The 22,737-nt window shown below is 41.4% G+C and overlaps 1 protein-coding gene across 1 annotated transcript in view; it reads right to left on the minus strand.

Annotated features, from left to right (window-relative positions):
• Positions 1 to 285: 285 nt before the first annotated feature.
• LOC124615691 (cysteine and histidine-rich protein 1 homolog) overlaps positions 286 to 22,737 on the minus strand; it is a 55,687-nt gene continuing 33,235 nt past the window's right edge. The window contains exons 4-6 of the mRNA XM_047143724.1: positions 8,415 to 8,575; positions 6,963 to 7,165; positions 286 to 1,472 (exon numbers count right to left, since the gene is read on the minus strand). Of these exons, the coding sequence (XP_046999680.1) occupies positions 1,445 to 1,472; positions 6,963 to 7,165; positions 8,415 to 8,575 (392 nt within the window). The 3' untranslated portion in view covers positions 286 to 1,444. The remainder of the gene's footprint in view (positions 1,473 to 6,962; positions 7,166 to 8,414; positions 8,576 to 22,737) is intronic.

Here is a 22,737-nt window from a genome sequence, read left to right on the forward strand (position 1 = left end):
AAATTTTTTGATTAAGTGAGCACAAACAAAATATTTTAATATTGTTAACAGATTATGCATTATAACTCAGACCCTTTGCCGTGTCAAATGAGTTTCTTCATTTTGCAGCCTGATAACTGATTAAACATTATGTTATTGGCTTCTCAACAATTTCAACTTCTGAAATCTTAAAAATTATAAAGAACTCTCAGTCACTGCTTAAAAAAAAAAAAAAAAAAAAACCATATTTAAATGTGTTTTCTGTAAACTTTCATACGGTGCAAAGTATTTACTTGCCACCAGATGTCAAGTGTGACAGTTCTTTATTAACAAACTACCTCTTACAAATTATTAATCAGAACATTATTACTTCTCAAATAATAATTACTTGCTGTTGTGTGGTCTTGTCAGCTGTACTGGCTAATGATAACTTTGAAAATGTTACACTCAAGCTACGCGACTGATCTCCCAATTTAGTAAGCTGTGTAACTGTGAATTGGACAACTGTTTGAATTTTCTTGTGAAAGTGGAAACAGTTATTGAGGATGTACTCTGCAGCAACATAACCAAATAAACAATAGTAGGCATGGACTTAAGGAATTAAATAAACCTTTACACTACAGTTAAATGTAACTACATTCAATGTATCCGATAATTTGTAAAGTAGTTTGGGCAATTACAATATTTCTATACTTTTTGTTGTCTCTCACTTTCTAATTTTTAATACTGCACAGTGAGAAAATAAATTATTAGGTTTCCTCAAGAACTGTGTGTGATGTAAAAAAACTGGATAGTCATAATGAATGACAAGCAAAGTAGATGCATGTACAAGGATCTTATGTTTACAACAGTAATTTTTTTCAGTAGACTGTAGAAATTCACAGTGTCATTACATCAATTGTATGTTACATTATTAATATATGCCTGTGCCACAATTATAAACAATCATTAACAACAAGTAAATACATAACATAAAATTAGAATTTATCACACACAAAAGAAAAAATAGTGACTTTGGTTATATTCATTCTGCATCACAATAAATAAATCAGATCACATGTATAGGAATTCAGAAGGACACTTAATGGAATATTCCTTGTAAAAATACTCAGTAAAATAAACTGATATTAAGAAAAGCTGCAAAGAATTCTTTAGCATATATCCTTGAAATACATTTAAAATTATTTAAAAAAGTTCTTAAGTTTCACATCACTACAATCACAGTAACTAAGTAGATAATTAGCAAAAGAATATTGCTATAATTTTTTATTTCTTCAAAAACTTTGAGTAATTCTTGATTAAGAGTCACTAACAACAGACACTATAGATGTTAATATGAAATATACAACCAAGCTAACTAGTTCACAACAAACAATAAACTACAGGCATGAAAAGCAACATCTGAAGCACAGGTGTGCTGAAACCACCTACAAGTTCTTCAACAGCAGTCTGTGTCCAGTAACTGCTACTTCGACATCACAAACATGATCAACCTGTGGAAAAAAAGTGTGTTATGACAACATGGCATTTTTAAAAACTAAATCACTTAAACACAATATGACACACTAAGGTAATGTACGAGGTTAAGTCAATTATTAACCGCAATTTAGTTATATTTTTGTTTATTTTGGTAGTACTGTTGTTTTACATTGATGACGCATGCTTTGTTTATTTGTTGTTATATATTTGGAACTTTCAAGCTGCTAGGTTAGCTTCATTATCGCTGCCGTGCTGTTAATCATGGCTGCTCCGCTGTCTATTTGCACCAAAGAAGAGCGAAGTCCAGTGATCCGTCTTTTCTGGTCAGACGCGTATCAGGAGCTGAAATTCATCGAAGACTTTCGGTACCTCATGGGAACAGTGTTTTGCCACAGTGGAGTGTCTACGAATGGAATGAAAAATTCTGAAATGGTCGCTCAAGTGTTATGCATGATGAAGGAGCCGGACGTCCATTTACCATCACAAATGAAGAAAGCATTGAGTGCTCAAGTGAAATGATTTTCTAAGATAGACAGTTAACTAATGACAAAGTGGCACATCGTCTGCAAATTCGTCATTCTTCTGCCTACAAAATCATCCACAACAGACTTGGATTTCATAAAGTCTGTGCAAGATGGGTCCCAAACAAACTCTCACAGTTGCATAAACAAATGCACTTGGACATCTGCAAAAAAGCATTTGGATCGCTATGGTAATGAAGGGGACAACCTCTCAGACAGGATGATTACTGGTGACGAAACATGGCTCCATCATTACGAGTTGGAGAGTAAAGCAGAGTACTAAATGGAAACATCCAAATTCGCTGTGCAAGAAAAAGTTTAAGACCCAACCGTCTGCAGGAAAACTGCTGCTTACGGTTTTTTGGGATGCGCAATGCCCAGAACTGGAACATTATGGGGAAAAGGGCACAGCAACAAAAAGTGTAAGTTTCAGTGAGATGCTTACTGCCAGGCTAAAGCCTGCAATTTGAAGCCAACGCCGAGGACTGCTATCAAAACATGTTGTGTTGTTGCACGACAATGCCCGTCCACATACTGCTGCCCCCACTGCTGAAATGCTCCAGAAACTCAAATTTGAAGTACTGGATCATTCTCCATATAGTCCCGATCTTGTCCTTTTTGACTACCGTATTTACTCGAATCTAAGCCGCACTTTCTTCCAGTTTTTTGTAATCCAAAAAACCGCCTGCGGCTTAGAATCGAGTGCAAAGTAAGCAGAAGTTATGAAAAATGTTGGTAGGTGCCGCCACAACTAACTTCTGCCATTGAATATATGTAGCACTACATAGGCATGCTTTGCACACACAAAGATAAATACTGGCACCAAAACCTCTGCGTCAGTAAAAAAATTAAAGGTGGAAGACGAGCTTTTTATCGCTGCCCTGAGTTTCGACCATTTCATTTTCATACATTATCCAACGAAGTACACACAAATTCCATATTGTTCATCTTCGAATGTAGCAGCATTTCAATGTACTATGAAAATCTGACTGGCAAGACTGTTTGGGATGTTTGTCAATATGGCCAACTCTACGTTCTGAATTTTTTCCTATCTGTGAGAAGAGATGGTTGCTAATAGGAACTCTTATGAACTGTGAATCACATGCAGTATTCACCGTAAGAATAATACGAATATAAACATTTTGCCATGTATTGTTTCGTGTTTGCTGCTATCTCATTTAAATCCTGTCTGCCTAATAAACTACGAAACTAGAGTGAGACAACAGCAAACGCGGAAGAATATACATATCATATCATGTTTATATTCGTATTATTCTTATGCCTAACAGTGATACAGTCAGATATGAAGCAAGGCAATTGACTAGATTTTTAAATCTAAGATGGCTCTAATTTCTGTGCATAATGTTGTGTACTAAAGAAGCGTCTGCAAAGATTTTCAAACGGAGAAAAATTTTCGCTAAACTCTCGTTCAGAATTTCTATCATATACAGTATATTATTTGGTTCTTGTTGATCATTATCAAAGAAAGCAACAGTGTAGGTAACAACAAACAGCAGTCTCTTGCCATTGTTTCGCTAATGAGACGATTCCTCTCTCTCTCTCTCTCTCTCTCTCTCTCTCTCTCTCTCTCTCTCTCTCTCTCTCTCTCAATTGTAAGCGGCTGTAGTGTGCACAAAAGCAAGCCATGCTGCGAGCAGCGACAGGCCGTAAACACTCGTTATCAGAATGCGACAAACAGTGCATGACACAGTACAGTAATGCATTTTCAGCTTAGAGTGACGTAAACACCTATAACAAAGAGAACGGCGGATATCAGATCAAAGAAAAATAAACAATCAATTCAAACCAGACGAAGCACGTGAAAAAGGAAGGGTACCCGTATAAATACGGATGGAGCGCCTGACGCATAGCAATTGCTACCTGGTAAAGCTTAACTGCTAAGCTTACGACTTGAACCAAACTACTGTAGCTGTATCATCATTCATTCGACCTAAGTTGTGTCTCATATTACAATGGACCAACTTTGTTTGGATTTGGAGGTGCGGCCTGAAAGTTTTCTCTCCCCTCGAATTTCGAGTCTCAAATTTCAGGTGTGGCTTAGATTCGGGAATTTTTTTTTCCTTGATTTAGAGTCTTATTTTTCAGGTGCGGCTTAAATTCGAGTAAATACAGTATCAGTTGTTTGGCCCAATCAAACAGGCATTAAGGGGCCATCGATTTGCCTTGGATGATGTAGTGAAAGAATAAGAGCATTCCTGGCTCACAGTTCAACAGAGAACCTTTTTTTATGAGGGCATCAGGAAGCTTGTAAAACAAGGGACCAAGTGCGTTGAAACACAAGGACACTATGTCGAAAAATGATTATCTTGTAAGTTTCCTATTTGATTACAATAAAATTTTATAACTACTTTGCAGATAATAATTGATTACATAACCAGAAGAAAACAACTGAATCTCAAAATGGATGCATCAATGTCACACTTTTGCACAGAGACTTCATTTGTCTAATTGACCCAGACTATCACGATGCTGCTAGGATATAGGAAAACCAGGGTAAGACGGACCCACCTATACTGAGAATTAGTGTAGAAAAGAATTCATCCTCACTACAGGTGGGTCCCATCATCCTGGGCTGAGTGAACTGGCCTTCCCTTTTAACCACCTTCAACCTGTCCCCCTCTGCCCCCTGAGGATGGAACTATTACTGACAGTGCAACACATTTTGCCTCCTGAAGTCAAGATCTGGTCAGCTACAAATCTCAAATCATTACTTATCTCAGACGAATTTTCTTTTAATAAAAGCAAAATTAATGGAAAGACAAGGGGGGGGGGGGGGGGAGGAAAGACTTGAATATTGCTGGCTGGGTGGAAAGAACCAAACAAATGGTGTACAGCATGTTCCCATCTGTGAAGTTCTCAGTAACTGGTATCAGACGAATCCAGACAGCCCATGTGTCAAAATGGCTCCGAGATTACACACAAGCTCTATCGTGCAAAGCATACTCTTGATGTGGGCACTGTGTATTGCCTGTATATACACTGCATGACAAAAAAAGTGAAGCATCCAGAAGACATGGTCAGATGTCAGTCAATGTAACTTTATAAAAGTTTTGTTACCAGGCCTCATAGGATGTATAAGGTGTGAACAGTGACAGGTGTTTGGGTGATCACTATGAAGGGCATGGAGATGTTTAGTACTCGTGCAAGACAGCATTATAAGAACCTGACAGAGTTTGAAAGTGCCTCATTGTGGGTCTTAATTTGGCTGGCTGGTCAAATTGTGCAATATCCAGTGTTGTGTGACATTTAGGTGTGACAGTGGCCCGATGCCAGACAGCATCATCAAGGTTCCGTTTGACTGCATCTGATCACCAGAAAGGATCATCATCATAATGTAAACCAAGCATATCTGTGCCTGCTATCCCAAAACAAGTAATGGACTCCCTGGAACATTCCATTATACTTGGAGAGAAACTAACAGCAACCAGGCTAGGGAATTCCCATCCTATGTGTAAAGGAATCATAGTTCTCCACTACCACAGCCCATATGGCAGCAACATGGGGAAAGGTTCAATTCTTTCAATGTTTTGGAGAGGCACAGTGACGTTATTCCTGGCATAATGGTGTAGGAGGCAATGACTTCAGGACACTGCTGGTAGTGATGACACAGCAGTATGTCATGGACATCCCGCATTCTCATGTGGCAGTACTTGGTGCCATTTTTCAACAGGACAATGCTCGTCCACACCTGCTACATGTCTCTCTGAACTGTCTGTGTTATGTTTAGGTACAGATCTGCCCCCAACAGAAAGTGTGGGATCAGCTTGGATGTCAACAAGGCAGATGTAGACTGTGACCATAATTGATTAGTTACGAAATGCAGATTCAAACTGAAGGAATTTCAGAAGGGTAGGAAATTAAGGACATGGGACCTGGAAGTTAAAGGAATCAGAGTTTGTATAGGGTTTGAGGGAGGCATAAGGCAATGTTGGGCTGAAACAGGGGAAAGGAATACAACAGAAGACAAATGACTAGCTTTGAGAGAGAAAATAGTGAAGGCAAGAGAAGATCACAAAGATAAAAAGACAAGGCCTTGGAGAAATCGCTGGATAACTCATATTATTGAACCTGAATGATGACAGGATAAAATATAAAAATGCATCAAATGAATCAGTGAAAAAGGAATAAAAAATTAGATTTACAGAAAGTGCAAAATGGCTGAACAGGAATGGATAGAGGACTCTGTCCCAGTGTTGGTATCCCCAGATGTCAGGCAGTTACGAAACATGTGGGTCAACTTGCTGAAAGAGTGGATAAAACAGCTTCATGACCCTTGCCACCCAAATTGTTACATGCATCTAGGCCACCAACAGCACATGGCACAGTGATTTGTCGGCTCATACTGCTAAGTTGCTTGTAAATTTGACTTGATTTTATTATCGCTCAAATAACATCACATACCTTCAACCCCTGAAGTTTAATTTCATTTCCTCCCCCTCTGGGTGCTTCACTGTTTTTTGTCAGGCAATGTGTTATATAAAGATGCCCATTCACTCTTTTTACCAACTTATTCATTTCCACAGCAATATGAAAGATTTAGCAGTAGTTGCGTTTATAAAATGAGGCATTTCCCAGGCAGTTCTCCCTTTGACAGACTATGGATTGCTACTAACAGAAGTGGTGTAGGTAGTAAAGGGACAAGAATCAAAAGACAAGTAAACTAACTCAGAGGAGCATAGGGTCTGACTGCATACTCCAGACATATTTTTAATTAATCAGTTTTCTTGTTTTTTGCATTATGGAGGGACAGGGAATGGAATGGGGGGGGGGGGGGGGGAGATCCATTCTATGTTGTGTAGGGAATAGAGTAGGTCAGATGGTCATTTCAGGGCACAACTTAGGAAAAAGAAAAAATCATAGCCCTGTTGATTAAGTTTGTTCAGGCATGGCGGTCATTACTGATCCATCTAGCTTCCCATTTTACATACAGCTACTAATGTGAACAATATTGAATGTGTTTACCTGAAGTTGATAGCCTTCGCAGCCAGTAAACGGTTGCATTCTGCAGTGTCTGGCAATGGAAGTTGAACGTACGGACTTTCATTTTCCTGATCAGTAAACTCGAATTTGTGAATCTTGGGACTCACTTTCATGTCACCAAAAGGACCTCGCAATATTAAAAAGTGGGTGGTCAGAGGACATGCTGTCTTGGTTTTCAGGATCAGCTGCAGTTGAATACAAAACATCCATCAGCAGTAGCAAATAACTTTCTCGTAAAAAGATATTACTAAAGTAAAATAAACGGAAGAGTCAACCCACCTATAAAAATTACAATAATTTATCTTATCAAAAATTGTAAGAGTAAAGATATATATTGAATAGATATGATACCTACTTCTCCGGTGTGGACAAACCAAACAACTGTAAACAGAGATCAAAAAATGGAATGAAACTTTGTCTCTGTGAAACTTCTGTGGAGCTCTCGTCATGATATTAAGCAAAGAACAGGGATCTCCAAACTTATTTAATAACAGTTGTTTTAAAGAACTTCTGAATCTTTCTCCATGAATAACTTCATTTTTCGGAACACAACATAACAGCAGGAGAATTATCTTCACTGGTCAACATGCGGTTTATCATCACTCGTTTTAACTGAATAACTACAGTGTCTATGCTATGTGCATATTAACTGCAGTGCACTTTAGCCTATTTTGGCCCCAATTTCAGTAGTTTGCAAATAACTTTTTGAAAAATTAATAACCAATAGATTTGCTATGAGGTCTAGTTTGGAGCTCCCTGCCTCTTTTATGCTATATACATCTATTAGAAAAATCCATGCACTGTAATATAAAAGTTTATAACGTTACTAATGCTCAAAATTATCAAAGATTTTAAATTAATTTAAGTTTTTCTTCCAGTTAGCGGCAACACTTTCGAGTTATTGTATCCTCAGAGAATCTACTCGAATACATACCTAGAATCTGTAAGTACCTGAGGCCACCCAAGAGATAAGTGGACTTTCTCCAGAGTGAGCTCGTCTTCAACTCCCACTACCATCTTCTCTTCTCACATTTCCACCTTTTCCATCTGTTAATTATCTATTTCTTCCATCAATCTTCTTTAAACAGAGAAAATGATCTTCTTATGGAATGTCTATTACATGAAGCTTGCAATTGTTTGCACAATTTACACTATCCAGCAGTTCCCAAGCCAGGCTACGATGTCACGAATAAGAGGAACTGAAGCCTGGAAAGGAATTGTGAGCACAGTTCTGCAAGTTGATAAAAAGTGAATACCGGTACACACCGGCCTCCGCTGATATCGACGCTGGTTACACGATTAAAAGGAATTAGGCACGACCCCCCTCCCCCCATCACAACGCAGATGACGTGCAGCAACAACGCTGGGAATGAAGGGAAAATTAACTTACCTGGCATTGCAAACCTGCGACCTGAAGATGCAGTCCCACATTACCTGATATGTCATATCCCTTTCGGAGCTCTGAGTTGGATCACGCTGGCTATTGTTAATGCGTGCCTTCACCACCCACTGGTTGTTGAGTGCTGAGAAACGGCTTGTCTCGTAGAACAACTTGTGTACAAACTCATCTGTTCGATACGGCTTCATCTGCAAATCTGAAAAGAATACAAAGGGAATATTGCATACAATCTTGGTTAGAAACACCAACAGATAAAACACAAATGAGCAGGAATAACTTACAAATTCAAATTTATTCTACACTTCTTAGTAGTTTATAGTAATTTAGTAAACCTAAGAAACCTTGTCTAAATAATCCGTGCTACCACAATGTTGTTTTTATTGCAGTCTTTGATGCAGCTCTCCACACTAGTCTATCCTGTATAAGCCTTTTTATCTCTTAATAACTACTACAACCTACAGCCATCTGACCTGCATACTATAATCATACCTTGGTCTCCTCTGCACTTTTTGCCCAGCACTGTTCCCACCATTATCAAATTGATGAGTCCTTCATGCCTCAGGATGTTTCCTACCAACCAATCTCTTCTTATAGTCAAGCTGTGCCATAAATTTCTTCTCTCTCGCTGCCCCCTCCCTTTCCAGTTCAATTCATTTTACCTCCCCATTAGACACAAATCCCTCTAATCTTCAGAATTCTTCCATAACACCACAGTTCAAAAGCTTGTATTCTCTTCTTGTCCGAATTGCTTACCATCCACATTTAACTTCCACACAATCTACACTCCACAAAATACCTTCCTTCAGAAAAGACGTACTACAACAAATTTATATTAGAGTCTAACAAATTACTCTTCTTTCCTTGATGTAACCAGTCTGCATTTTATATCCTGTCTACTTTAGCTCCCATCAGTTATTTTGCTGCACAAAAAGCAAAACTCATCTAATAATTTTAATGTGTCACTTTCTACTAATTCCCTCAGCATCACTTGCTTTAATCTGGCTACATTCCATTACCCTTGTTTTACTTTTATTAATATTCCTCTTATAACCTCATTTCAAAACACTACTCATTCCTTTCCTTTCCACGGCTCTTCCAAATCCTTTGCTGTCTCTGACAAAATTACAATATTATCAGGAAACCTCAAAGAGTTCATTTCCTCACCATGAACTTTAATTCCTTCTCCAAATTTTTCTTTGGTTTCCATTACGGCTTGCTCAGTGTCATATTCTTCTCTTAGTATCATAGCTCTATCTCATTCTCATCTACTACCTCTCCCTTTTTATAAGATCATCATCAAGTTCATTTCCCTTGCAGAGCCCCTCTACATATCCCCTTCCACTTTTCAGCTTTACCTTCTTTGTTTAGTACTTATTTGCCATCTGAACTCTTGATATTCATACAGTTGCTTTTCTTTTCTCCAAATGACTATTTTCCAATAGGTGGTATGTAAAGTTCCCCTGGCTATGTGTGTTTCTACAGCCTTAGATCTGTCCTCTATCCATTCCTGTTCAGCCATTTTGCACTTTCTGTAAATCTAATTTTTTATTCCTTTTTCACTGATTCATTTACTGCATTTTTATATATTATCCTGTCATCATTCAGGTTCAATAATATGAGTTATCCAGCGATTTCTCCAAGGCCTTGTCTTTTTACCTTTGTGATCTTCTCCTGCCTTCACTATTTTCTCTCTCAAAGCTAGTCATTTGTCTTCTGTTGTATTCCTTTCCCCCAGGCCATGCTCTCCCAATACTTTTCCTCACCTTCCTTTAACAATTATTGAATTTCAGTCTTCCACCACAATTAAATTTTCTTCTCCCTTAACTTGCTGTTCATAGTAACTTACCGGCATTCCTGTTTTCTTACTCGTTATTAGATCTAATCCTGCAGTACTCCTTTTTGATTTTATGTTTATAAGTCTGTACTCATCTGATCAGAAGTCTTGTTCATCCTGCTGCAGCATTTCACTAATTCCCACTATAACTGCAGCCTATACATTTACCTTTTCAAATCCTCTAACATAACTAGTCATTTAAGGGATCTAACAATCCACACTCCAAACCATAGACTGCCTTTTTTGCTGACGATGATGTCCATTATAAATTCGCAATAATTGTATGCCTAAGATATTTGTTATACTATTGTTCCTTAGCACATAGAAAAGTTTATTACTAAACATGATGGCTGGCATAGTAAATAAATGCCCTCTCCACATGCCTTCAGCAGCTGGATAGATTTGCTGTTTTCCCTAACCCATGTCCCTTTTGTACAATATTGGCCAACTTCCTTGCTAAATATTGCTGCAGATGAGTCAACAGCAAATTTACAGAAAATTGTCATCATTCTACCAAAAGATAGTGGTTGTTATTAACCTGTAGTAAATTGTATTTCAGATTCATTGCTGTATTTGAGATACTTCCTTTGTTAATCCCCTCTCAAACAATGTGCAACACATTATCACTGTTCGAAATATGGCTGGTGCATGTAGAGAGATTAAATGTCCATAGTGGTCCCATGATGGTGATAGGCAAACCACATATAGAGAATGAGATTTTCACTCTGCAGCGGGATGCGGAGTGTGCGCTGATATGAAACTTCCTGGCAGATTAAAACTGTGTGCCCGACCGAGACTCGAACTCGGGACCTTTGCCTTTCGCGGGCAAGCTAGTTTGGAAGGTAGGAGACGAGATACTGGCAGAAGTAGGGCTGTGAGTACCGGGCGTGAGTCGTGCTTCGGTAGCTCTGTTGGTAGAGCACTTGCCCGCGAAAGGCAAAGGTCCCGAGTTCGAGTCTCGGTTGGGCACACAGTTTTAATCTGCCAGGAAGGTTTCAAACCACCTATAATTTTTCATGTTTCTAGCATAACTGACCTTTGATGTTCTGCATTATATTTTGACAACTGACCTTTAAGTACGTCTTACCACTTCATGAAAGTGACAGGTTACTACATGTGTCTTACCTTTGATGATGTTTGTCAGCTGCGGGTAGATATTTCATTAGGTAGTTGACAAATGCAAATATGCATACTGTGTGAGAATTCGTTTGTACGTATATGTAACTGGGAGGTTAGACGCTGTGTATGTACAAGATTGGGATGACAGACAGCTGGTTCCTACCATACATCATTCGCTGGGTCGGTGGTTGAGCCATGCAGGTGCACCCCTTGTTGCATACATGCAGCACTCCAGAGAATTCTGAGGGTTGTGACAGTGAATGGAGACATTAGGGGTTCTAGGGAAGGGTGCTACTTATGTCACTGTAGAGCTTGCCGACACTCTTTAATTGCATCAGCAACTTCTGGTGACCACGAAGGGACTGTCTTTCACCAGGGGCGCCCTAAAGAATGAGGGATCGCATTTTCCGCTGCAGAAACGATCGTTGTAGTGACCTGCTCAACGACAACATTGATGGCACCATGTGGGGGAGATTCAGCAGTGACAGCAGAGGTGAAGGCTTGCCAGTCTGCCTTGTTTAAAGCCCATCTGGGTAGGTGTCAGTGGGCACGATGCCAGGGGAGTGACAGGAAGATGGGAAAGTGCTCACTACCACACAGGTCGTCAAGTGCTCTCCAGCAGATAGATGGGAGAAAGCCAGGACTGAAAACCGAGAGATCAATGGCCGATTATGTGTCATGTACCACACTGAAATATGTGGAATCACCTGTATTTAAGAGGCAGAGGTCGAGTTGTGACAGTAAATTTTCGACCTCTCTACCTCAGCCAACACATGGTGCCACCCCACAAGGAGTCATACACATTAAAATCTCCCAAAAGCAGGAAAGGTTTAGGGAGTTGATCAATCAGTGCAGCCAATACGTTCAGGGGTACTGCACCATCTGGAGGAAGATTACATTGCACATAGTTATTCCCTGTGTCGTCCTTATCCTGACAGCCACAGCTTCAAGAGAGGTTTTAAGGGGCATAGGTTCACTACATACCGAGTTCAGGACATAGACACAAACTACACCTAAAACTCTATTATAGTCGCTACAGTTCCTGTAATATCCCTTACAGCCGCAGTGGGCAGGGGTCCAAATTGCCAGGAACCAGGTTTCCTGGAGGGCAATGCAGAAATTAGATGTAAAGCTTAACAGTTGCTGTAGCTCAGCCAAGTGGTGGAAAAAACCGCCCCCATTTCACTGGAGGATCTGCTGTCACCGGTTGAGTACCTGTGCAATCGACATACATTGTGTCTGAGGGCCCAGCGAGATCTAGGTCCTCAGTGGACACCAGAATCTCCACCTCATCCTCAGACACAGAGCTTGTATGTAGTGGTGGCGTGGGTGCCACTGCTGTGCCTTGGTTCTTGGGGGTCTTCTTCTGTTTAGTTTTCTCTCGCTGCTCCTTAGGTTTGTCCGGCTAGGAGGGCTTCACTGATTCAGTCTCAGGGATAGAAAGGACCGTGAAGCCCTATGACCAGCTACCTGTGGTTGCTTCAGCCACTGGCGGGTGTCAGCTTTGCCACTGGTAGGAACCTGGGAAGGGAGTGACCCAAGGGATCCCTTCCTGGCGAGAGGAGCTGAAGAAGACTTATGCTTCTCCAACTGAGAAGTGGTGACTGACGTCCCCAATGGTTTGGGGCAGGGGATTGGGGTTGGTAATGAAGTAGGTTGCGCAGGAGCAACAGAGAGGGAAGTGCCCCCACCGTTAAGGGGGCAGATGGAGTCTGACGGCTCTGAGAGCCGACCGTACATGGCGGAACAGAAAATTGTAAAACCTTTGTCGTAGCGGCAGCGTAGGTTGACGTCATATGCACAGGATGTAGCTTTTCATATTTTCTCCTAGCCTCAGTGGAGGTCAGTCGGTCCAGGGTCTTGTATTCCATTATTTTTCTTTCTTTCTGGAGAATCCTGCGGTCTGGTGAGCAAGGTGAATGGTGCTCTCTGCAGTTGACACAAATGGGAGGCAGGGCACAGGGAGTATGTGAAGGATGTCTACAATCCCAACAGGTTATGCTGGAAGTACAGCGGGAAAACATATGGCCGAACTTCCTGCACTTACAGCACTGCATCAAGGGAGGGATATATGGCTTTACGTTGAAGTGGTAAACCATCACCTCGACCTTCTCGGATTATGTGTCACCCTCAAAGGCCAAGATGAAGGCACAAGTGACAACCTGATTATCCCTCGGACCATATTTAAGTTCTTTTGAGGCGTGATGGTTACAGAAACATCCCCCAGCTTGTCACAGGCGAGTAGTGCCTGTGACTGGGCAGAGGATGTTGTTTTGATCAAGATCAACCCTGACCACATTTTGGACAAGCCCTCCACCTCCCCAAATTTGCCCTCTAAATGCTCCACAAAAAACTTAGGTTTCATTGACAAGAAAGATTCCCCATCAACTCTCGTACATATGTGGTACCAGGGTGAATAAGCTTTGCTGCCATCCCTAGCCTGGCATTCCTCCCATGGTGTGGCCGGGGGGAGGGGACGATTTGGTGTAGTATTTCTTAGCATTGAAGTTAGATCTCGACTGCTCAGAGGCTGCTGGTGTTTGACCACCAGCAAAAGATGACGTACTGCGCTTCGTGGCATGTCATCCGCCCTGATGCCACCCACTCCGACCAGGGGCCTCCCCACGGGCACCACCCAGCCGCAGCAAATGCCATCTGGCAGGATGGCCATTGCCGGGAGTCTTCTTGCTCCAGGGTGACGGGCATCTACTACTTGGCATATGTGGGGAGTTAACAGTGCAGGCATCAGCAGAGCAATCCCTGTGTGGTCAGGGGGTTACAACCAATAGGGTACACTGCGGCCCCACCACAATGTACTGGCTACCATGCTGGATATAAGGTGCAAACGAGCTAAGAAGTCCATTATTGTTGAAGTTGAAGTTCTCTAAGGTTATAGATACTGTGATAAGGAATAGCTGAGTTGGGGTTGGGTTGTTTGGGGGAGGAGACCAGACAGCGAGGTCATCGGTCTCATTGGATTAGGGAAGGACGGGAAATCGGTCGTGCCCTTGCAAAGGAACCATCCTGGCATTTGCCTGGAGCGATTTAGGGAAATCACAGAAAACCTAAATCAGGATGCCCGGATACAGGATTGAACCGTCGTCCTCCCGAATGCAAGTCCAGTGTGCTAGCCACTGTGTCATCTCGCTTGGTATATTATCGTTGACAGCGCAGAAAGTGATACTGCACAGAGGATGGAGGAAAGCGCACCCAGGATGATGACATCGCCCAATGGCTGGAGAATGAGTGGAAGTGCAGATCCATCAACGTAGGATGCGAGAGGTCTCAGTGCATGATGGAAACTACGCACCACATAAGGCGCCCTTCCCCAGTTGGCTCACTCTTCGAGAAAATTTTGAAAATTAGAGATCAGACCCTACATGGGATCATCACATAAAGGCCAAAACATGTGAGACTCCTTTTAGTCACCTCTTACGAAAGGCAGGAATACCTCGGGCCTATTCAAACCCCCAGACCTGCAGGGGGGCAGTTAGTAGACACTGAGGAACTGTTATCATGATTTGAACAAGTACAAACTTTCAGTTCAATGGATTTAACTCCTGGGTACTGGTAGATACCCCTACATGTGAACTCCAGACCTTTAACATCATTTTTGTTCGAAGGTAAGTCATACTGATTTGAAGTGCTTTCTTTTGGGCTCCACATATCAGTAGCAGTGTTCAAACAGGCTGTTGACATATCTTTGGGCTTGGACCTGCTCCATGAATTGATTATGTATGAGAAAGACATTTTGATGGTCTCCGAAAATCGGTGTGATCATTGCGCATTGTTGATAAAAACTTTAAAGAGATTATTAGAAAGGGAAACCACCATACAGTTAGGAAAAATCACATTTTGGTTGGAAAAACTGATACTTCTAGGACATTTGATGAGAGTGAACAGAATAAAACCTGACCCCAAAAGAATTAAAGTGCTCAAGCAGTGTCCCGAAACCTGCATGTAAAACAAATATGTGCATTCCTAGTCGTAGTGGGATTTCATAGAAGTTTCATGAAACGGCAAGCAATGAATGATCCACATATCCTAACCTTACTGAAGCAAAGCTCAACATTACATTACAATACATTAAAGTATAAAACATGCTTTAGTGAATGCTAAGGCTCTAGGTCACCCTCAAATGCACCAATCATTTAAATTAGTCTGTGATGTCTCAGAATATGGTCTGGGAGTGGGATTCCTTCAAGGGGCACAGAATCCCAAAGGAGGACAATATATATCTATAGCTTTTGCAAGCAGTCGCCTTAACAAGCATGAACTGAATTACACAGACACTGAAAAGGAAAGCTAGGTATGAGTTTCAGATACTTATTTGGGGGTTGATGATTGTAGTTTACACCAATCACCAATCATCATCTTTCCTAATGGACAGCAGACTGCTACATAGCAAGATTATGTGCTGGGTACTCTTCCTGCGGGAACTCCAAATACAAATAAATTGTGTAAAGGAGTCACAGAATGTAAACCTAATGCTTTATCCAGATTACCCCTGGATTTGATGTGCCCAGAACAGGAGGTACTGGAGTTATATTCACAATCAATTTCCTCTCAGTTACACTAACAATGAAATACATTACTTAGTATGAAAGATAAAAGAAGCATTTCAAATGAATAAAGATGTTGGAGAGTTATTGGCAGCAAACAAACCAGCTATTCTATCAGAAAAAGAAAAGGATAAATGGGTAGTGTACCAAGAGTCTCTGTTTTAGAGTGCCAACAAAGATTCAGCATTTTGGAAAATATGTATTCCTCAGGATGTTTGTTTGTTTTGCTTTAGGTCGCAAAAACAACTAAGGTCATTCACACCCATGTCAGACCTATACAACACGAAGATAAAAAAGGAGTTAAAAGCGACTGCATGTTAGGCCCAATCGACAGAAGGAAAGGCAGCTAAAAACAGGGACCTGGAGAAAGATCCATAAAATACACCAGACACACAACAGAGGTCCTGAACTAAAGACTGTTAAAAAAAAAAAGGGGTAAAGAGCAGTCGACAGCCCGTGCGTCGTTCACTAAAACGGCCAATAGCTCAGACGGCAAACATAAATTAGAACATAAAGTGGTTAAAAAAAAGAGCATCCATCAGGAAATGGTGAACTGTCAAAGGTTGAGGACACTGAGCACAAAGTGGTGTGTGATCACCACTTAATGAATGGGATGGCTAGAAAGACAGTGTCCAACACACAACATAGCTAAAATGATTTCCTTGCAGTGAGAGAACTGAGTGGAGGTTAGCCAAGTCACTAGGAGCGATTTAATTCCCCGGAACTTGTTCCCATGAAGGGAAGACCAGTGATGAAGCCTAAGTGACACCACCTGCTGATTGACGGCAACACAGAGATCATCGGAAGGAATGGAAGTACTAGTGGACCAATGAAGGAGGACTGCAGCCTTGGTAGCAGCATCTGCAGCCTTGTTTCCCATCAGAAAGATGTGACCAGGGACCCACATAAATGTCAAAGTGGCTTCCTCAAGAGTGAGCAAGTGAAAGCTTTCCTGCACCCGTTGCACTAAGGCATGGACGGTGTACAGCCCACAGAGACTCTGAGGGGCACAGAGAAGTTGGAGCAGATGTCATAATTGAAAAGTCTGTGTCACCAGATGTACTGCACGGCCTGATAGAGGGTGAAGAGCTCCGCTGAAAATACTAAGCTGTGTTCCAGGAGCCTATACCGAAAATCATCGGTGCCAATGATGAAGATACACCGGACACCACGGTCAGTCTGAGAGTCATAAGTGTACACAAATGTACTATTGCATAATTCCTTGCAAAGGTAGAGAAACTTGCGGCAATAGTGCAAGTCTGGAGTAGTGTTTTTAGGAAGTGAATGAAGTCCAAGGTGAACATGGGCTGCTGCACGAAGTCAAGGTGGTGAAGGGTTCACATCCATCAGGAATGTGGCAGGTAGCATGAAGTTAAGCTGCCGGAGCAATAGCTGAAAGCAATCTCCAGGAGGTAACAGAGAAGACGGACACGCCCTGTACTGGCAGTCAAATGAATCATCAAAAGAGGTGGCATAGGATGGGTGGCCAGGCATGGCATACAAACAGCATGGTCCAGAATGAAATTTTCACTCTGCAGCAGAGTGTGTGCTAATATGAAAATTTCATTCTGGAAACATCCCCCAGGCTGTGGCAAAGCCATGTCTCCACTATATCCCTTCTTCCAGGAGTGCTAGTTCTGACAGGTTAGGACAGGGTGTGAGTCGTGCTTGGGTAGCTCAGTTGGTAGAGTACTTGCCCACGAAAGGCAAAGGTCCTGAGTTCGAGTCTCGGTCCGGCACAGTTTTAATCTGTCAGGAAGTTTCAAACAGCATGTGTGTCTGCTGTGTAGAACATCACTTTGGTACAACAGCGGTAGTTCTCTCGCTTCTGCATACAGACTCCCAAACGAACTAGTGTAAAAGGCACCAGTGGCCATACGGATGCCACGATGGTGTATTGCATTGAGACAGCATAAGATGGATAGATGTTGCAGATGCATAAATGAAACACCAATAGTGTTGTTTCAAACGGACAAGGGACCGCTATAAACAGAGGTGGGTCATCTGGTCTGCTGTAGGACAATGAGTGACTGCGTACAGTGGGCGGCAAAGTAAGACACGTGGGAGGCCCAAGAAAGTTTCCTGTCAAGCATGAGCCCCAGGAACTTCACAGCTTCAACAAATGGAAGAGCAGCAGGCCCAAGATAAAAAGACAGTGGAAGAAACCCAATGTGCTCCACAAATTAATACAAATGGTTTAGTCGGTGGAAAAGCAAAAGCCACTGTCAATGCTGCACGAGTAAAGATGATTGAGACAATGCCGTAGACACCACTCAAGGAGACAAGTCCATGGAGAACTGCAACAGATTGCAAAACCATCAACAAAACGGTCAACTAAAGAATGGCTCATTCAAAATCCACATTGTAGAGTGGTTAGCAAACTGCAAGACTAGCTGGGCACGAATGATATGTTCCATCACCTTGCAGACACAACTGGTGAGTGAAATGGGGTGGTAGCTAGAAGGAAAGTGTTGGTCCTTACCAGCCTTAGGTGTGGATATGACAGTGGCTTCATGCCAGCATCTGAGAAACATGCCCTCTGCCCAGATGCGACTGTACATATGAAGAAGAAAGTGCTTGCCTGCGAAAGAAAGGTGCTGCAACTTCTGTCTGTGAACATCTTGTAGCCCTGGCGCAGAGGTTCAGGATGAAGTGAGAGCATGATCTAGCTCTCTCATAGTGAAAGCAGTGCTGTAGTACTCACGATTCTGAGAAGAGAAGGGTATCATGGGAGCCTCCTCCACTTGTTTCCAATGGAGGAAGGCAGAGTGATAGTGGGTAGAGCTCAAAATCTCTGCAAAACAGCAGCCCAAGGTGTTGAGATAGCAATAGGATCCACTATAACATCAACTGCTATGGCCAGGCCAGAAACTGGAGAATGGACCTTGGTCCCAGAGAGCAACTGGATGTTGACCCACATGATGGAAGAGGGAGTGGAATCATTGAAAGAACTACTAAATGAAATCCAGCTAGCTTTGTTGCTGTCTCGAAGAACGTGATGACACTGTATATACAACTGTTTACAACGAATAGAGTTAGCCATCATAGGATGACAATTAGAAATGCTGAGATCATGTCTCTGCAAGCAAATTGCATCGCGGAATGCCTCTGTCCACCGAAACACAGGCACATGGCACAGTAAAGATGAAGTGCGAGGAATGGAACATTCTGTGGTGGTAAAGATAACATTTGTAAAGTATTCTACCTGGTCATCACAACTTGGGAAATGTTATCGAAAGTCATCAGAGAGAACTCCAGTCGCCCTTATAAAGCTGCCATTTGGCTGTGCACGTAGGTGGGGTAGGAGTCAGCAAATGGAGTGCACCGGAAATGGTCGCTCAAGTATGTGTCAGAGAGGATAGACCACTCGAGACGACGGGCGAGCTGGGCTGTGCAGAAGAAGTCCAAATGGTAATAAGTACATGCGGAGTCTGAAAGTATGCGGAGTCCAGGTGGTTGGTGGTGTGTACTGGCAACACAGAGATCTGCTGAGTGAGGGTATCACGTGGCAACACCATTGGAGAGGATCTCAGAGTTGGTGAAGGAAAAGACCAATTGACTCTCTTTGATTTCTTGGAGCATGTGCAGGTGTCAGATGACAATTCAGATGTTTGTTGGCTTGAGGGATGAAAGAAGTAATTTGTAATTTGAAAAGGTAACAGCCCAGGCAATCACTCCTCCCTGGGTGTGGCCTGTACCAGAGGGTACATGCAAACCCTACCTGTCGAACCAGGACTGGGAATTACGCGTTACCCAGTCAATGGTTACATGTCAGACACATAAGCCAGCCTTCAGGGAGACAGAAGGAGGAAGAAGAAAAAGAGGAAAATGTTGTGTCATGATTTGTGTCAAAAGGTACAAGAAATGTTGAGTACCATATAAGCTATATCCTGTAATACATAAAGCATCATATGACCTCACAAAGGCAGACTTCTATGGTCCTTTACTACAGGGCAGAGATGGCATGGTTCATATTTTAGTCTTATTACAGTGCTTGTCAAAATCCATTAAACGGTGTCCTATAAAATCAGCCAATACTAATACAACAATCAATTGCTTGAGGGACTATATTTTGAGGATGTGAGTAAACCAAACTGTTTACTCATCGACAATGATCGCAATTTGTAAGCCATAACTTTAAAGAGCTTTTAGTGTGGGAAGATGTGAAGCATTTCACTATTTTAAAATATCATCCACAATTGAATCCCTCTAAATGGGCAATGAAAGAAATGTCTTGTTCAGAGAAGCATACTACTTGGGCTCAGTTAATAGCAGAACTTCTAGTTGTGTTAAATGAACTTCCCCATTTATCAACAGGCTTATCATCTGTGGAAGTGTTGGATAAGAAATTCTTTGACAAACAGTTACTGAAGTGTTTCACTTGGCTCTACAGCCCAGCAAGAGATGAAATGTATATTACTACAATATGGAAAGACACTTAAGAAAACAAGCAGAACAACAGTACCAGAGTTTAAGGTACATGACAGTGCTGAAAAGAGTGTACCACCCAAACTCAAATCTTAAAGAGAAACAAGTACATTTTTCCATTGCTATGGAGGCCCATATGAAATAGTTGATTGCTGCATCTAAAAGCAGTATTCCTCTTGTACCCATCATGTGGTAAAGAAGGGTCCTTACAATGTAGACGTGTTAAAGAAATATATCGCCTAAAAGTGACAAGTTAATTGTTACATTGCTTCTACACTTCTGTTTCTGCATAACAACTTCCTATCCCTCTCTCTATCCTGTTAACTGCATTTTATATCTACTTTGACTATCTGATAACAGTTTTAGGTTAAGCACATGCAGGAGCAAAAAAGTTGTAATAATAAAGACGAATATGCAGAAACCATCATAGGGGCAGGGGAGGAAGGGGCAGGGGGGGGGGGGGGGGGCTATGAGACGACAGGCTGACTTTAAGTGTGAAATTACACCACATGCCACATACTATGCTATGCAATAATAATAGATAAGCTTTAAGCTAGCAAGTAGTGAAAATAATGTATGCTATGAGTATTATGGCCTGCCAAACTACCTAACAGGAAGGAAATGAGGGAGTGACACCAATGATCAACACAACAGCTGAGGCTGTCGTTTTTGCACCTGGATTGCACAGACGCAGTATATGATTACAGAGCGAACTGCAAGCAAAGCTCCTGAATAACACATATGCAGGTACAACCAGAGCACAGCATTAGAGATTGGTACCTTGATTACCTAACATCAATGAGTCTAGCTAGCTACAGGGTGTAAACCCCCCGGCAAATTTGGGAAAAATCGGGAAATATTTTCATCTGAGAGAAAATGGGGGCGAGGGGGGGGGGGGGGGGGGGAGGAACCAGGAATTTTTTAAATTCCGAGAATTTTTTATTGACTTACTTTTGAGTTAAATTTATGTAATTTTGACTGGTAAGGACTTATATTCTAACAAAGTATTTTACGTTAGGCCGCTATTGTAGAATAATACTCCAGCAATAAAACATAAATGAGATAGAAACACCAATGTAAAGTGCACATAAGTGTTCACTGACAGCGATATGTGTCAAAGGCTTCAGGACGAAGGCTATGCAATACTTCACAACAAATGAATTAAATGAGCATGATGTCACAAAAGTTTACATTTCTAACAAGTCACAGGAAAATATTCCAAATGGTGGTTTGAGAAGCGTTACTTTCAAAGTAAAATTTCCTTTTACACAACATTAATTATGTTATGTGTGAAAATGTGCAATGAATTTCTTAAATCACAGAGTGACTGACTCTAAAGCAAAACTTAAGGCTTTGAGGACCAGCTGCTTACAAGAATTTCGGGCCCAGAAGACATGAAATTTGTATCATCATTTAAAAATTTATTGGCAAATTCGTGTTTGAGACATCTTAAAGGATAACACTCGCAAGTATATCAATTGCAAGATAATGTGACGTGAGCTGTGACATGCTGAGAAAAGCACACTGCAATCTGGATTTCAGTGCTTCAGAAACTAACATGCTGTGTTTGGTGGAATTTGTATTTATACTTGGTATCACAAAAATTTGCAGCGTACATGTTGCTGCACATCAAAAATCTTTCCAAAATGTGTTATTTTTTTGCTGAGTTTTGTTTCCTAAAGTGCCGGAAAGTGGCGTATAAAACCTTTACCACTCAAGGCATTGATACGTTTTACAGTTCCGCAGGATATTTTCACCCAGGAAAATGTGTATTTTTATCCGGGAATTCTTTTTCCTTGTCCGAGTGTACACCCTGAGCAAAAATGGGAGCAAATAAATAGTGATAAGAACAACAAGTGTAATAATTATTGTGCAAGTTTGTGCTATTAGCAATGCCAGATTTGACGAGAGGAGTGGAGGGAGATAACCTATGGGCATGGAAAGTACTGGCATGCTTATAGCCAGAGAACAGGAATGACACTGAAGTAAGCATGAGGTCAGCACTCCAGAGAATTATGAGGGTCATGATAATGACTGATGACATCAAGGACAGTCAAAACATTCATTCTGTCTGTATACTACGAGATGAAAAGAATGTTCTATTAATGTACTGAATGCTGATGTTTAACGACAAAAAAGCATTATAAGAAGTGTTTCCGATTGTAATATTTGAGTCAATATATGAAGTTCTATGAAGAAGTAATCTCTTTCATTTCACAGAGTCGAGAGAGAGTTTGGACTTGTTAGCTTTCAGCATCAAGATTTCTGCCAGTGGTGACAAAGCCAGATGACAAAAGCAAGCAAGGCACATAAAAACAAGAAGATGAAAAGGGATCTTGGGTGACAGCATGATTGTTCTTGTATCTTCCAACTTAAATTCCGAATCTAACTGCATACTAGCTGAGGGAGAACTAA

This window comes from Schistocerca americana, chromosome 5 (assembly GCF_021461395.2).
Source record: "Schistocerca americana isolate TAMUIC-IGC-003095 chromosome 5, iqSchAmer2.1, whole genome shotgun sequence".
NCBI classification, from domain to species: Eukaryota; Metazoa; Arthropoda; class Insecta; order Orthoptera; family Acrididae; genus Schistocerca; species Schistocerca americana.